The sequence below is a fragment of the Melospiza georgiana genome, chromosome 16, assembly GCF_028018845.1.
Source record: "Melospiza georgiana isolate bMelGeo1 chromosome 16, bMelGeo1.pri, whole genome shotgun sequence".
Classification (NCBI taxonomy): Eukaryota; Metazoa; Chordata; class Aves; order Passeriformes; family Passerellidae; genus Melospiza; species Melospiza georgiana.
In genome coordinates this window covers 6,641,151-6,657,753 of record NC_080445.1, presented here as the reverse complement: position 1 = coordinate 6,657,753, position 16,603 = coordinate 6,641,151, and the positions used below count along the sequence as shown (strand labels likewise).

General features: G+C 43.6%; 1 protein-coding gene across 1 annotated transcript; it reads right to left on the bottom strand.

Moving 5' to 3' along the window:
- Window positions 1–5,360: 5,360 nt before the first annotated feature.
- On the bottom strand, window positions 5,361–15,969 carry TMEM130 (transmembrane protein 130). The gene is made up of 8 exons (XM_058035608.1): window positions 15,828–15,969; window positions 13,130–13,420; window positions 11,156–11,324; window positions 10,573–10,742; window positions 9,838–9,922; window positions 7,999–8,201; window positions 6,934–7,046; window positions 5,361–6,179 (listed from the first exon to the last, which is right to left on the bottom strand). The coding sequence occupies exons 1-8, from the start codon at window positions 15,895–15,897 to the stop codon at window positions 6,003–6,005; spliced, it is 1,278 nt and encodes a 425-aa protein (XP_057891591.1). The 5' UTR covers window positions 15,898–15,969; the 3' UTR covers window positions 5,361–6,002.
- Between the last annotated feature and the right edge of the window lie 634 nt (window positions 15,970–16,603).

The window sequence follows — 16,603 nt, the reverse complement described above, 5'->3', positions numbered from 1 at the left end:
TGTGGTCTATTCTCATTTTGTATCTTAATTATGCCTGAAAAGATTCCTTAAATGACAAAGTCCTAATTTATATTACCACAAAGGACCAATCTTACAGAGTTATTAAACCAGAACGTGTCTGTTTGTTCCTCCTTCTGCTTCCCTGCTTCTGAGACCTTCCACTGAAGTCATGGACACCTTCAGGTGATTTCCATAAACGTTACACTCCAGCTGTGTTTTATTCTGTGAGTTGCTTTCATTGTTTTCGTTAATTTAAGTCATTGTAGATTGAAACTCCACTAACATTACTACTTCTCCAAATGAAAAATGATGGGACACAAGAGGAAATGGCCTCAAGTTGCACCAAAAAAAGGTTTTAATTAGATATTAGGAAAAATTTCTTCACCAAAAGGTTACCAAGCACTGGGCCAGGAAGGCAGTGGAGTCCCCATCCCTGGAGGGCTTTAAAGGATGTGTGGATGTGGCACCTGGGCATGTGCTTCATCGGCGCCCTTCGAGGTCCTGGGGGAACGGTTGGATTTGATAATCTTGTTTCCAACATCAGTGGTTCTAGAATTCACAGCTGCTCTCCTTCATGAGAGTGAAGCTGCTGCTGCTCACAGGATGGACCTTGTCCCTCAGTTCCTAACTGTGCAGCATGTCCCACTGAGGATGGTGGGATGGGGCACTCAAGTGCACTGAGCAAAGTAGAGAAAATTCTCTCTGAGGGGCACACAGATGGATGCTCAGTCCATCCATCCATCCATCCATCCATCCATCCATCCATCCATCCATCCATCCATCCATCCATCCATCCATCCATCCAGTGAGGGACACAAGCCTTGTGCAGGGACAGGACAGCATTTCGGCACAGTGGTGACCCCAACCTTCGGGGCAGTGATGACCCCGAGTGTGGCCTCAGGGTTGCACGGGGCTCCACCGCACGGTCGCTGCTATTTTTCAGGTGGCTGCCCCTCCGCCCGTCCCGTCCCACCCCGTGTCATGTCCCGTCCCGCGTGTCGTGTCACGTCCCGTACACCGGGTCCCCTGTCCTGTCCCGTGTGGCGGCCACGGCGCTGAGGCGGCTGAGGGCGATTCCCGCGCGGCGGGCGCCCCCTGCCGACCGGCGCATGCGCCGCGGGGCCCGGCCTGGGCCCGAAGCCGCCCTCACTCCGCGTCCGCGGCAAAGCCCCGAGCCCGCCGGGGAAATAAAATCTAACAGCGCCTTTTAAAACCCTCCGGGGAAGATAAACCCTCTGACACCTTTTAGTGCCAGCGAGGAAGGTGTTGCTTTGTTCTTGCTCAAGAGGGGTGTGTGTGTGTGGCCGACAAAATTTTCCGGCCCCCACGCAAGATGATGATACAAAACTTCCTCACCTGTTTGTATATCTTTAGCAAACAAAGGGATTAATGTTCACTGATTCCAAATCACACAATTAGTTCTTTAATTAGCATTCTGCCCTCTCTTGGTTATGGATTTCTCACTGATCCTGCTAATTAATATTTTTAGTCTTTTTAGTATCTTTTTTCCTCCAGCAGGGATTTTCCTACACAAATATACTGAGTCTTTGTTATCTTCTTCTCTACCTTCTGGTTCTTGAAAACATCTTTGTAGTCCATAAATTCTTCACTTCTTGTATCCAATTTCAGCAATACATCCCTCTCTCCCAGGCCTTGCTCATTGAAGCATATCAAAGTTAGCTTAGCAAAACTTTAAGTTTCTGTAATTTTCCCAAGCTGTATTCCCCCAATACCTGCTCATGCTAAATTTTGGCTAAAAGTGATTTAACGCATTGCTTATAGTTAATACACTGGTTATGATTAAAGAAAACCAATTAATTAAAATTAATTAAAGCCATTAATTAAAAATTAGAGAAGTTATATAGTTTCCAACAGAAGATCCAGGATTTGGTAGATGGCTGTAATCTTTTTAATCTCGAATTTTATGCAGGTATTTGGAGCTGCCTGTGCTCGAGCAAGCTCCATATCTCTGCACGGCTCCCTTCTGCCTCCTGTGAGCAGTGATAATATCACTTCTCTGCCTCCCAAGACTGCTGTGAGTAAATGCTTTAGAAAATTATTTGGCTGGGCTGCTCTTTTCTCTAGTGCTCTAGTGTGGTTTGCTCCTGTAGCTGGGACACTTGTACAACTGCAGTATTTTACAAAACCCCAGACAGAGGCAGGGGATTCTGCAGCCCTCAGGTGAGACCCCACCTGCAGAGGAAGGACCTGGAGCTGTTGGATGAGTCCAGAGATCACCACGGTGATCAGAGGAATGGAGCAAACCTGCTGTGAGGGAAGGCTGAGAGAACTGGGATTGTTCAGCCCAGAAAAGGGAGGGCTTTGGGCTGACCTGATTCCCCTGCCTGAAGGGAGATGACAAGAAAGGTGGAGAGAGACTTTTTACAAGAACATGTAGTGACAGGACAAGGCAAAATGGTTTCAAACTGACAGAGAGGAGGTTTAATTTAGACACCACTGTTTACTGTGAGGGTGTTGAGGCCCTGACACAGACCCAGAGATGTGGATGCCCCATCCCTGGAAATGCTCAAGGCCAGTTTGGATGGGACTTGTGGCAACCTGGTCTAGTGCAACCATGGCAGGGTGTGGAACAAAATGAACTTTAAGGTCCCTTCCAACCCAGGCCATTCTATGATTTCATGATTCCATGATCTGCTGTGACTGCTCTCTTTGTGCACACTGCTGTAGGAATTACACATGATGGTGATGAGTATACCCAGCTCTGAAAGAAGTTTCTGAAACTTGTGCTCCCCACTTTTGTGGGTGCAATTTAAAAATCCACTTTTGTAGTGCACGGTGTGCTGTCAAAGCTGAGATCTGCAGGATCTGAGCAATTTTGTGACAGCTGCAGGATGACATTTCAGTTTCCATGGAAACTGGCACAAAAATCAAGGTGAAGTGTTGGCTGATTATCTAATAATAAAGCTGAACATTTGAATATGAAGTTCTTCACCTTCCTTTTGCTGAGAAAACTTCTGTTCCTACAGCACCCAGCAAACGCTACAGAGGCCTTGTGTCTTCAAATTGTGGTCTCAGCTTGGGCTGTGTAATCTCCTTTCCAGAGAGGAAAGACAAAATTCAGCCTTGACCCATTCAGCCACAGAGCCTTATGCTCTGCTTTTAAGATAAAAGCCTGATTTGTCCTCACAATTACTGCACAAACCAACACCATTGTTTATATGACAAATTACAGAGTAGCAGAAGTTCTTTTGCTTTGCTGTGTATTTTTCTACTGTGCATTTCTAGAACCTTTCTGTGCTCAAATGCATTTCCTTGTTAAAAGTTCTCATTGCATACATTTTTTATCTGCCCACACTCTTGCTTATCACCTGAATTTAATGGCTCTTTGGCTTTGCACTCACTGGACTCTTGTTTTGAGTCAGTGAGTTTGATCCTTGTGCTGAACATTCCTTTTTCAGGTCATTGATTTCTAAGGTTAACAAAATTAATCCTCCTTCTGATCCTTGCTACGTCCCACTAATCTCATTGCTATATCCTGAACTGCTCAATTACCTTTTGTCTTCAATTTCAGATGCATTTATCCGACCCACAGATCAGTCTTTTGTGCAGGAAGTGGTTTCATATTGGATTCAAGAACATATTTGTGTGAGTATTTCTCATACTTATATTTCAATTTGCTAAGGCCGTTTAAATTTTCTTGGTTAATTTGCTTCTTGACATACCCTTTTAAGTGTACTTTCTCCACTGCTTATTTTTTGCCAGAGATGTCTTTCTTTCTAACCTCTATCCTTTTCTCCCCTTGAAGAAGTATCTTCCAGTATTTGATGGTGTTGACTTTCTACTTTGCAGCACTTTATCTTTTTACCCTCCTGAATAATTTGTTCATTTGCCATCCTTTCTTTACTCTAGGCAGAGAGTAAAAGCCAATGTTCTTCTGAAGGACATTTCCTCTGTTTTTCTCAATAGGAAATTGGGGATTTTCTTAGGCCTGTCTTTTGTATCTCTAACTCCATGTCCCACTTTTTTGATGGAGGTTGATGCCTACTTTGCCAGGTTTGGCACGATCAGTGGTATCTTGGCTTGGTCATATGGAGGAGAACACAAATGCAAAAACCCAAAGGAGCAAAGTCCATGGCCTAACTCCCCATGACACTCTTTGGATCACCTGGGTATTAATTCAAAAGGGGAGCAAGCATATTCCTTTCAAATGACCTGTTTCAAACCCAAAGGGTCGCAGTTTCATGTATCTATAACTGAGTCTGCTCTCACAGATATTGTCTTTGCTAGCAGTACAAAATGGAGAAGAAAGGGCTTTTTGCACCTCCATTAATGTGTCAATGGGTTGTCTTTGAGTGTGTTACAACAGCCAGGGCCACACCTCTTTCACAAATGTAATAAAAGAAGCCCAAACTAAATTCTGATTGCAGAAACCCCTGTGCAGTCTCAGGAGTCTCACTCTGAGCTGCATTTTGCATATCAGAAATCTCTTCTTTCCACTGCCCAAGGACCATGCAGCCATTTACAAACTACACTGACATCCCAGAACAAGTCAGTGCCTTTGGCAGTGGCTCACAGGGCTGGGATCTCAGCAATAAACAATTCACCTGAAGCTCTCAGGCACAGTAGCTTCTTTGCTAAAGAGAGGCACATTCTTAGCAGTAACTGAATATGGCTGAAGATAAGAGTTTGATACCAGAGCACTGAGAAAGAATACAAAGAACACCACTCTCAATCAAGCTTGCTTAGAAATACCATTTCTCAGGAAGAAAAGCTGAAAGAAGTTCTGCTTTGGAAGGGACCTTTGGACAAAAACTTGGGTTTCTAGGATTTGTTATCTTACATGATCCTATTTTATTTTAAATGTATCAAGTTAATTAAGGGTCATGTCATTTCTTTCACAGAAGAACTGAAGTTCTGGGCTTCTCTGAGGAAGCATAGAAATTGAACATGTGAGATGACTACCCCAGAAACTTCATGGTAAATCCCCTCACATTCAGACAATTATCTTCTCATCATTTGAGATACTATGAAAAACCTTAAGCCCACAATACTTATATGCTTTAAAAAGAGGTGGTGAGGGTGTGTCACATTTAAAAAAAGAAATGGACACAAAGGCACTTCTGTTTAAAAGCCTCCAGGGCACTCTGAAATGTCAGTGGTAAAGCCTGGCTGAGCAGGAAGCTGATAGTAGATCATAGTCTGCAGCAGGCATGGAGTTTATACAGCCTTGAACATTCATTAAGAATTTCAATTAAATATGTTTTGCTGAACAGCTTTGAGCTACTTGTTGTTGTATTTTTTTTGGAAGAGGAGCTTTGATGGCTAATTAGGGAGCAATATGAGGTGTAAAAGAAGCGTGAATAGCCTAAAAAAAAAACCCAGCTACTTATACAGCTTAGAGTGGTATTCTATTTTAGAAAGTGCTGGACATGTGGAGGTTTATGCAGGACCAAAATACTGCTAGCAGGTGAGTATGCCACTACCACTGCAGTCTGACAGAAGCCCATTAGCTTAAAAAGGAGTCCTTTCAGACAGTAAAAAGGACAACATAATTAGGTAGTCTGGTTCATTGGAAACACCTCCTCTGTTTTCAACATGGACATGTCAGTTGCTTGATAGAAGAAATACACATTCAACAGTATTTTGGGTGACTTCCATTTCCAGTAATGTTGTTGTACATAGGAAAGGAGGTATGTTTGTCTTAGGCATTTCCTTCTTTGGAACAGAGAACAGAAGGAACAGAGAAATTACAAGAGGTAGTGAATTTAGCAAACCTGCACATAAAACAATCTTTCATAAGAATAAAATGCTGCATTTACAGTTGTAAATGTACACACCCGTATAAGTTAAAAATACAAAGCTGCTTTTACTGTGTTTCTTGTTCTTTTTAAGTTCAGAAAATGAAGTACTCATGTGCTGGACTTAAAGTGGTGAACCTCATTGCATTGACAAAACCAAACCATTCATGCAGCACCAGGCTTTTGGCTTAGCCTAAGTGAGGAAGTTAGACAGTTAGTGCAACCAAAGTGCAATTGTGTTCTTCACAGTGTGTACATTTTGGCTGGCTTGTAAAGTGAATGTAGAAGTTCATGACTCTCCCAGGCAGCTTCTTTTGATGGTAGAAGAAAACATGATCTGCAACATACTGGGCCACATCCTGACTTGGAATGATTAGACCGGTGTTCATCAGCCAGTGGAGAGAAGTCAAAGTCAGCTACCTGGGAAAGGAAAATCAAAAAGATAACTTTTAGTTCAGTTCCCACTGGCTCAGGTCCAGGAAGAGCACATTGGGCTGCAAATTGCGCTTGGTCCTCAACCATTTTCACTCAGTCACTAACTTCAAATAGACTTCTGATTTATACCTGCTGTGCACATGGCTTATAGACAGTGTCTCTAGAGGTATATCATTTATATTGTGGCACAGTGTAAAGGGTATTAGGTACTTCCAAAGTACCATGAAAGCTGCTTTTGATTTAAGAACTTATGCTTATTTGCAAACACCTTTTGTAGCAAGTGAAAGTATATTAGAGATGGCAGGGAACTGGGGAGATGAAGGCCACATACAAGGGGTAGGTAACAATTTAGGGCTGCTTAAGGTAACATACCCCTCCTTTTTTATTATCCTGTATCCTCTTGTACTGTCTGCTTGTTTTCTTTCATGTTACTATTCTGAGGCAGATCCTCTGGAATGGATACTTCAATGCAAGCATCCTCTTGGGAATATTAAAAAACTGCCCATTATTATTCTGGCAATTTAGAGTTGTCTGCACCAAGCCAGAAGCATGGTTGTTTCTTCATTTGCCTACACTGCTGGGATTTTTTTTTTTTTTGTGGAACAGATCACAATTACCAGGGAAATTCTCCCTCCTGCTCTGTTTGTCTGGGGATTAAAGAACCTTTCATATCAGATACCTTTCATGGCTGAGAGCTGCCTAATTACTATCCCAGCTCAAAGTAAGAGTAACTGAATACCTCCACGAGATCTTTTTGTTGTTTGTGACTTCGAAAAGTTGTGTACAGCACCAGTACCAACATCGCTAAAACCAGAGCAGTGCAGAGCAGGACAAAAAAAGCTGGGTGGATTCCTAGGAAAAAGCACAAGGACACATTACCCCAGAAAAAGGCAACGGTGAGAAGGAAACAATGAAGAAATTGTAGGAGTATTTTTAGAAAAAAGGAATGTGTGTAAGAAGGAATGAACTTTTCAGCCCTGATCACTTTAGATTTTTCTGAAATCTCAGGAGTGAGAGAGGAGTTTGTAAGGGTTTTTCCCTTTATGCCCTCTTTTGCACTTCTCCATCCAGTTTCATGTTAGCCCCTGACTCCCCAGGGTGCTTGTGGTACCCCAAGAGGATGGGAAGGACTCTCACCTCCACAGCAGCCAGGAGCTCCAGCACAGAGGATTCAGCCCTGCGTGCTCACCAGTGCCTTCTGCAGTGAGCTGCCCTGTCTGTACACAGCTGGCTCACAGTGACAGTGTGTGAGCACTCTGTCACAGCCTGGCTGTGCCCCATCCCCTTCACCTGGCCACCTATCCCCTCTCCCAGGTGGTTCAGGGACCCAGGAGGGGCATGTATGATCATGCATGGGGGAGCCAGCTGGGGTCACTGGCAGGAGGAACAGAAACTTGTAATGAGATGGAGGCCTAGAAAAATCTACCCTCAAAATTCCATAGCTAAACTAAGCAATAAGAATTGAGACTGTTTAATTAAGACAGCGTTACAGACACATTTTCCTAGTTATCCTCTCTAATTACAAAAGCTGGACTATTTAAACTGAAAAATATTTCATTTAAGTAATACAGCCTTCCCAGTGTACTTAGTAGCTTCAAGACTCTTGGGACTGAGAGTTCAGCAGAACACAAGAAGCTCGGAGCAATTACAGCAGGCACATTATAAATTCTCATTTCCCTTTCTTTTCCTCTCCTTTTAGGGATCTAGACCACATTCCTGAAACCTCATCTGCAGGCTGGTTAATCCACGCTTGTCCCTAACCTGTTTGGGACTCTCCGTGCTGCTCAGACTCCCTGTCCCTCACCTGCTGGCTGCACTTTGATCCCGTGGTACGTCTGCAGCATTGTCACGCCGTTCTCCACCCTGACACTGAGGCAATACTGCCCCGCGTCCCTGAAAGTGTGGCTGAGGTTGTAGCAGGAGCCACTGATCTCCACCAGATGGCATTTGTCACCTTCAAGTGGAATGCACTCGGATTTTATAAGCCAGCATAATGCTAGTGGTGGGCTGAAACGACAGGAGCAAAAAGGCAAAATAAAGGTGAAAACTCTGCAAAAAATTTTAGCAAAGAGCTTGGTTAAAATAGCAGAATAATTTTGAAACTAATGAAGTTAATTTAAATACAGATAAAGAAATAATCAACTGCACTGTTTGGCTTATAGCATATGCCAAATGAAAAAGTTCTTTTGATGCTTCTATAAAGGCAGGTCTTTCAGCTGAATACCTGCAAGGGTCATCAGTAGGCCACTGTGTGTAGAAAACTCCATAGTCCTTCTTCAATAAAGATCAAAGGAATCTTTTTTCCTGCACTTCCAAGGGGAAGGTAGATTTTTCTTTGTCCTTCTCACACAGAGATCACTGTCTGTACCACTGAAGCACACCCAAGACTGTTTTAATTAAAACACCCTGCACATGAAACTGGAAAGAAGATGAGCTCTGCACAAACGACTAATAGCTGGAAAATGTAAGTAAATTTCAAGGATCACAGCATTCCCTTACAATAACAAGAGTTTTTATTTGCTCTCAAGCAATTTAGTCCACTTCATGGCCATGTAGCTTCTCACCACATCTAACTGAAGCCTTTTATTTACCTTTCCAGATCCCTGTTTCAACTGATTCTGCTTGAAGTCACCTTATGCGCTATAGACTTTGGTTCTGACAACAGACAGAGATTTTCTTTACCCTATTTTTTTTACCCTTTACCCTAGTTTTTTGTTTCTTATCTCATTACAACATTCTTTGCTAAAAAAAGCATCAGGTTTGTGTGTTTAGCTAATTTTCTAGCTTTGTTTTTTATAACCCATCTCTTTGTCACTGCATCTCTATCTTAAACTCCTCTTGCATCAGCCCCAGTCCTGTGACTAGGAGGTCACCAAGTCTGCTCTTAGTGATCTCAGGTTTGCCTGTCACAGTTTTTGGCTGTTCACCTTTACTGGGATGCCATCTCTAGTTCCCATTCCCAACATGCCTTTCACTTTCTGATTGCAAACTGTGCTGCTTTGTCTGTTGGGATTGTGTGGTAAATGACTGTTGGGTGCTGCTCACTCCCAAACTCCAATGTGCTCTAATGCTGCAACTTGAGAGAGCTTGTGCTGGGATTGAGGTGCTCACAACCCTCCTATTTTATTATGATCCTTGCTGCATGGGGCTTCTATGTCTCATTCACCTTGTGGCAATCTGAACTTTGCCAGAATCACTCCCCAGGCCTATTAATCCCCTATGATACTTGAGATTTGTTGCTATGCAACAGGACTTGGAATATGTTTCAATTTAATAACAGGGAAATTGGTGAAGGAGAAAAGTTCAGAAACAAGTTTTCAGATGTATTTTCCCCCATTATTTCTCTGGCTACTTGCCTTTTAACATCCCCATTGCAAAGATTAAAACAAAGTAGTATTTGCTTTACATAGGAGGATTCCACTTTTCTGTAAAGATGCAGGGTCTTTCAGGCTTTTAGAGCTTGTGGCATTTCAAGTCAGGAAAATGCAATATTCAACAGTATTTTTGGGAAGAAGGAGGTAGTTTTTGTTTTGTTTTTTAATAATTGTTATGTGGGGTTCAACTCACTATTTTGAGGAAACACTGGGGAAAAACACTTAAAGAGACAATTTTAAGGAGGAAAGAAGTTGTGTTTGGTACTTACGTGCCATTGATATGAAGAGATAAATTCAAGTTTTCCATTACGTGTGTCTCTCTGGACCCCACTATGTCAATACTTTTAACAGCATCTGAGAAGAAATGGAAAGCCAAGGATGTCACAATCCACATGTAAATTTGAGTCTCACTGGTTTCCCACTGAGGGTTTATTTCCACAGACTTGCAGATTGGAGCTTCATCAGGCGCACAAATAATACTGTTTCTCTCACAGCCCTAAAGGAAACCTACCACTAGAGATGTTGTAAGTTTCCTGACTTTTTGCCTGATTCCTTTTTATATGTATAATCAACTCTGTTAATTCTTTTCATTTTTAATTCTGTGTTTCTTTACTCCTGAGGCTGATCAAATCAATGAGACTTTCCTAATGCTTGATTTAACTGCTTTATTGTTTAGGGATAGCTGGTGTAAATTGAACAAACAAATCCACCGTAAATTACCATAAATACTTTGTTGTTTGAATTGTATGTAAGACTTTTCCAAAAGACAGTAAAATCAAAACTGAAGATTTTATCTGTTTCCACCAAATTTTCTGCCCTAGAAGAGCAAGTAGTCAATTCTGCAGTGGAAACACTTCACCGAATGATGTTGACCAGTCCTTGCACATGAAACAATGTTGAATTTGTGTTACCATGCCAAAGCTAGATTGTATCTGTACATACTAGATTGTATCTGTATTACACAGCTTGTTCTGCGTTGGAGGTGCAGAATGTTTCATAATTACCCAAGAGCTCCAGAGCTGTGGTAAAATCCCCAGTTTTCTGCATCATTTCTCTCTCGTGAATGATGCTCCCAACCTGCTCCCATTCAGCCACGACCTTCAGGTGCACTGTGCGGTTCCCCATGGAGGAGCAGTTGCAGTAGACAAAGGGTTCCTTGGTAATCTGGTAAACCCTGTGTGCAACAGGAAAAGATTTAGAATCAAAACTGCCTTTTACCAAGTGCTTGAATATTTCTGGTTTAAACGTATTTTAAATATGTTTTCTTTACTGACAATGTTCTAGTGGCTGTGATTCTAATTCTACTTTATATCCATATAAACGAGGATTTATGTCTGTGGTATTACCTATGGAACTACAATTAGTACAAGATTCAGAGGGAATCTCTGCATTTTTAATTAAAGAAACTAAAGATAATGCTAAAAGAATTAACAAAATTGAATAGGAATAGTCAGTAAGTTATGAAAACAACATTTATAGCAGGCGGACTGTTAGCTAAGTGATTTTATTGGGATTTTTCTCTAGATGAACATCTGAATCAGAGCCATTTTGAATACTCATTAAAGCAAACAAAGTAACGACACCTACCCATCTCCAAAATCCCAGTTGTAGACAAATGATGCTGGCTTGAAGTAATGACTTGGATCATGAAGAGAGAAAGAAATCCGGGTCACTGTGTCCGTGGAGGAGCTAGAACCATGTGTGGTAACTCTGCTGTCCTCTATCTGGGCTATGCTGAGGTTCCCTGTGATAAATTCTGCAGAATAAAAAGGGGAAAGAAGAATGACAACATATGTGACAGAAGAATGACAGCATGTATGACAGCATATATGACAGAAGAATGACAGCATGCTTCCACAGCATGCTCTGTGTGTCAAAACATTCTTTCAGATGTACTGGGTAAGTCTTGTTGTGTCCCAGACCAAGTGGTTAAATGTATTTTATATCTATTACTCAGTGTTGTCATGCGTGTGAATGAGGCAGTGAAATGAAAATATTTATTGAGGGTTATACAATGGGTTATGATAGAACATCCAGTAGAACTAAGAGAAATAATCCTAGACTGATTGAGCTCAATATAAACTTTTACAATTTATTTTAAAAAACTGCTATTAATAGCAAGCATCTAGATTCAGAGTCAGGCCAGTACACGTATTCATCATGTCTGGGATGGTGGTGTTTGTTTGTTTTGTGGGGGTTTTAAATGTAGCTTCTTTTCCCCCTTAGTTTCAGCTATTTTTACAGAAATTAAGATTTGACTATTGTGAATAACAGATGTGCTATATGTTGTGAATACAGGAAGGGGGCAATGTTTTTATCTATGAGAGGTTCTTTGTTGGACAACGACTGGTAAGGACTGATCTTTTTTAGATCCTCTCTAACCTATGAAACAATGAGATATGATGAGACACCAGCTCATTATAAAATTAATGGGCTATTGATTACCAGTAACAGACTCTTATCCTGTTAACAATTCATTAAATCTGCTTAACAGGCTTTTTGCAAATAATAATTGCAATTACTGTTGGAATGGGGCTGTCAATCCCTATCAGAGATTTGGTTAACCATAGCACACCAGTAGTTAATTTGTAAATAAAAAAGCATATTTATAGTTATAGTTATTTATAGCATATTATAGTTACTATAACTTTATAGTTATGAATATTCCCAAAAAACTGAAGTTGCACTTAGCAACATTTAGAAATGCAGCCATGATTTCAGATCCAATTTCAATACACTTGGACAGAGCTTTAAGTGAAAATGTAATGCTCTGCTGTGCTGATGGCCTGAGATTTGCTGTGTCATGCAACAGGGAAAAGCAGCAGATTGGCACTGCTGATGGTCATCCTAACTTTAGGCCTAGAAATGCTGGAAGGCAGTAGAAGAAACATTGTTCTAGGAGTTTGGACATTCACTGAGCCATGCTGATGTGTGAACTGCAGCTGCTGAAGCGTCTGATTTCCAGTTCAGTTTCTCTAAGTGACAGAGGTAGGAAAACATGGGCAGCACCACACTTTCCTGTTGCTATAGGACACAGAAGAACACAAGCTCACACTGCTGTTCTCAAGGTGAAGAAATAAAGAAGTTTATTTTCTAAGTCTAACATTTATAGTTTTCCAAGAGTGACAGTAGATTGCAGGGTGACAGTGCCACCTCTCCAATAGCACTAAACAGACTAACAGTCCATCAACTTTCTCTTCCTCCATAAAAAAATGCAAAACAATGAATTATTTACAAAAAGTGTGTGAGAAAGTTCGCTACAAGAATGTCAACATCAGAAAGCTTAAAAAAATCTTAAAAAACCAGGGTGACACTTTCCTCCTGGGTGTAGAGAAACTAGAGCCTGGCTGTCATGGTACTGATTGCACCATGCCCCCCAACCCACCTTCAGCCCAGGGCTGCAAATCAAATCTGTTGTCAGAAGCCATTTACACTGGCTTGCTCCCTGATGCTGCAAGGGCACATATCCTGAGCTCCTGGAGAGGAACAGGTTGTAAAGCCAAGGGCACATATCCTAAGCTCCTGGAGAGGAACAGGTTAGAGAACCATTTATCCATTTACCTGTAATCTGGAGCACGGTGACGTTTCTTGCAATCGGCCGACACAACCAACAGTGTTTGTGAGTCACCCAGACAGACACAGGGAAAGTGCCAGGGAATTCACCAGTCACATTAATTATGGAATTAAACTGCTGCTCAGATTTCTCTATCAGAATCAGAGGAGCATAGACCCAGTTAAAGTGATACCAGTTTGATGTGACATTTTCGTTCTTCATTCTTAGCCTGGCCTGAACAGTAGCTTGAGCTCCCGTTGTGATGGGGCCATTGTTGGTTATTTCCAGGCTATACAACTCTGTGGAAAGCAGAAGAAAATGGGTAAAGCAAACCTTGTTGTATGGCATTTTAAATTTAATTAATTTATTTATACATTTGAACTAGTCAGCTCTAGTTACATAACTCACAATGACAGTTATCCCAGCAAAGAATTCACCACCATAATTTTTTACAGTTTAAATATTTGCAACAGAAACTGTTGCATATGTATGTGAGTTCAAATAAATAGCAGTAAACAACATGTCAGACTGGGTTCTAGAAATGTTCATAGTAGAAAACAGCTTCAGTCTAGAACATCTAAAAGCTTTGATGAGGTTTTATACCCAGAGCTGGGTGCTATAGGTTCATTGTCACTAATGATCTAACATGATCACTGGACTTCCAGCTACTGGAAGAGGCTCAGCTCTAATCTCTGCCCTAAAGATGTAAATTTTCAAACTCAGGTGAGATTTCATTCACTAGATTCCTTTGCCAGCTCTGTTGAAAAGTTTATCTAACTTTCCTCATAAGTAAACAAAAAACTCAGTAAAAAGCATTTTCTGTGCTATGATCCACCTTAAATTTCCTTTTCCAGGGAAGGACCAGAAGTCCTAAGCCAAATGAAAGATGTACCATGCTGTAGTGGCAGATCAGTTGCTGTCCAGAGGGACCTGGACAAGCTGAAAAAGTGAGCCCATGGGAACCTCATGGGGCTGAACCAGGCTGAGTGCAAGGTGCTGCCTCTGGATTGGGGTAACCCCTGGTGTTCAGTACAGGCTGGGGGATGAAGGGATAGAGAAGGACTTGGGGGTACTGGTGGATGAAAATGTGGACTTGAGCCAACAATGTGCACCCAAGATATGAGGCTGCATAAAAAGCAGCCAACAGGTTGAGGGAGGTGATGTTTCACAATGAGGGTGGTGAAACACTGGCACGGGTTGCCCACTATAAACATTCAAGGTCAGATTGGACTGGGCTCTGAGCTACCTGATCTAGCTGAAGATGTCTGCTCATAGCAGGGGATTAAACTTGATGACCTTTAAAGGTCTCTTCCAATGCAAACCGTGCTATGATTCTATGAGACACCAAGGCATGAGAGGTGCAGGACCTGTGATAGTGAGCCAGCTCTGCTGCTCTGAATGACTCACCATTATCTTCTCTGCCATGTTTGCTCAAATTACTTACTTCAGATCTTGCAACTACTGCAATAGACAGCGTTGAGTTTTGTGGAAATAATACATTAGATTTTTTCCCCAAAAAATAGCAGCACAGAAGCATTAAAGAAATGTGCATGTGTTAAACAACAAAATCAACCCCCAAGCCCCAAAACAAAAGGAAATGCAAAATAGCTGTGAATTGGGACAGAGCTAGGAGCAGGCTCTGGTTGCTTGCCTCCAACATGGAGCATGTTCCCTTCCCTTCCCTGTATCAGAGCTCTGCCTGGCTCTCTCATCAGCAGTGCTGGGCAGAGCAGCAGAGCTGGGGGCTCTAAGGCAGGTGCCTTTCCTTATCTCCTCTTTCAGCAGCCACCAGACTGCTACCATGACCTGAATCTCTGACCTTTAGAAGCTGCACTTCTCACTCATCCATAGCCCCAACAGGAGGGGAGCACTGGGGCTAGCTAACTCCTGTGCTGGCTTTTCTGCACCCATCAGCTTGGGATGCAATGAAAGAGATGGTATTTGTGCCTGCATTTTATTTTACAGATCACAGGTGCTGAACAATTCTGGAGGCAGAAGAACTGTGAGAAATGAACTGTAACACTACTGCCTGAGAAAGAACTCCACTGTTCCCATTTCACAGCACAAGAAATGGCCCTGAGTTCAGTTTTCTGAGTCAAAAGAGAAATGCTTGTGATTTGGTGAAATCTGTCAGAGGGAGGTTTCATGTCTCTAGAAGATTCAGGCTATGTTCCACTTAGTTTCAGCAGAATTCAGGGAAAAAATAGCCGACTACCTCATGCTTATCTAGCACTTCTCCTTGGAGGTTATCTCGGTGCTTTACAAATCAGGGCCGCACCAGCCCAACAGCTGCAGCAGCTGGAGGTTCAGCGGCTAACCCAAGGTCACCCAGGGAGCGACCGGCACAGCAAAACACTCCATGCAATTCAGGGATTTCTCCTGCAGAATGGAGCTCTGTGAGTGCCACAGCGAGGGACAGCAGCTGCCCAGGTGCCCTGTGACCTGCGGCGCGGGGTCAGCGGGGGAAGCAGAAGTGCAAGGCAGAACCCCAGCCTCCCGGGATGCCCCACCTCCACTGCAGGCACCAAGAATAAAGTCTGGGGTGGTGGGAGCGTACCCAGAGCCGCTTCCATCCCTTGTCACATCCATCGGGCTCGGGCAGGGAATCACCCCCACCCGTGATGAGGTCTGAGCCCTCGCCCCAGCACCCCGCACCCCGCGCCCTCTCCGCGGCGGCGATGCCAGCGCAGACCGGCGCTCCCTTACCTGCGGCCGGGGAGCGGCTGTGGCCGAGCTGCAGCCGCAGCAGCAGCAGCGCGCAGAGCAGCCACCGCATGCTGGGGGCCGCGGGGACGGGACTGGGCCGGCTCGGGAAGCGGGAGCGGCTCCGGGCGCTGCGGCTCCGTGTCCGCGCCCCCGGTGCGCTCCCCCGCGGCAGCGCCCGGCCCGCCTCTCCCGGGGGCAGCTACCGAGGGATCGCAGCGCCGCCGGGATGCAGAGCCGCCGGCGGTTTAAACAAATAGTCAATAAAAACCACAAATGCCTCCCATCTGCCGGGAGAGTGGGGACATCGCCGAGCGTTCGGGAAGGGGTTTGTGCCGCGCTTTGGTTGCGGCAAGCACATATAAATGAAGTATTCCGGCGGTGGCGCGGGGATGGCTCTGCCGGGGGCGCTTCGGCTGCTGTTACCGGTCCCGCAGCGCTCCGAACGGCCTGTAACGGGTGCGCTGCTGGAGAAAAGCGACAGCAAAAGAGCCGGAATGTGGTTTTCCGGTGTTTTTTTTTCGTTTTATTTTGTTTTTCCTGTTTTGTTTTGTACCTTTTGGTTTTAATTCGTTCACTTGCATGCTTTTTATTTTCTTAAACTCAACATTCGAAGCCCTTTCTCGCTCGGGACCGCCGTTCTGTTTCTGCTGGCGGATCAGTTTCTCTGCGCGCTTCGCTTCCTGTGGTGCCGCGCTCCCCGGGGGCACCGGCGGGGCGGGGTGGGCCGTGCCCTGGCCGGAGGCACCGGCGCGGCCGCCTCTGCCCCGGTACCCCCT

Bases quoted from the DNA above. Each gene is read 5' to 3' on its own strand.
- TMEM130 (XM_058035608.1), bottom strand. From the start codon at position 15,897: ATGCGGTGGCTGCTCTGCGCGCTGCTGCTGCTGCGGCTGCAGCTCGGC. The intron at 9,923-10,572 runs GTAATTATGAAA...ATTTCTTCTCAG, and splicing joins CACAGCTCTGGAGCTCTTGG to ATGCTGTTAAAAGTATTGAC. The intron at 8,202-9,837 runs GTAAGTACCAAA...CTGTCGTTTCAG, and splicing joins TCTCTTCATATCAATGGCAC to CCCACCACTAGCATTATGCT.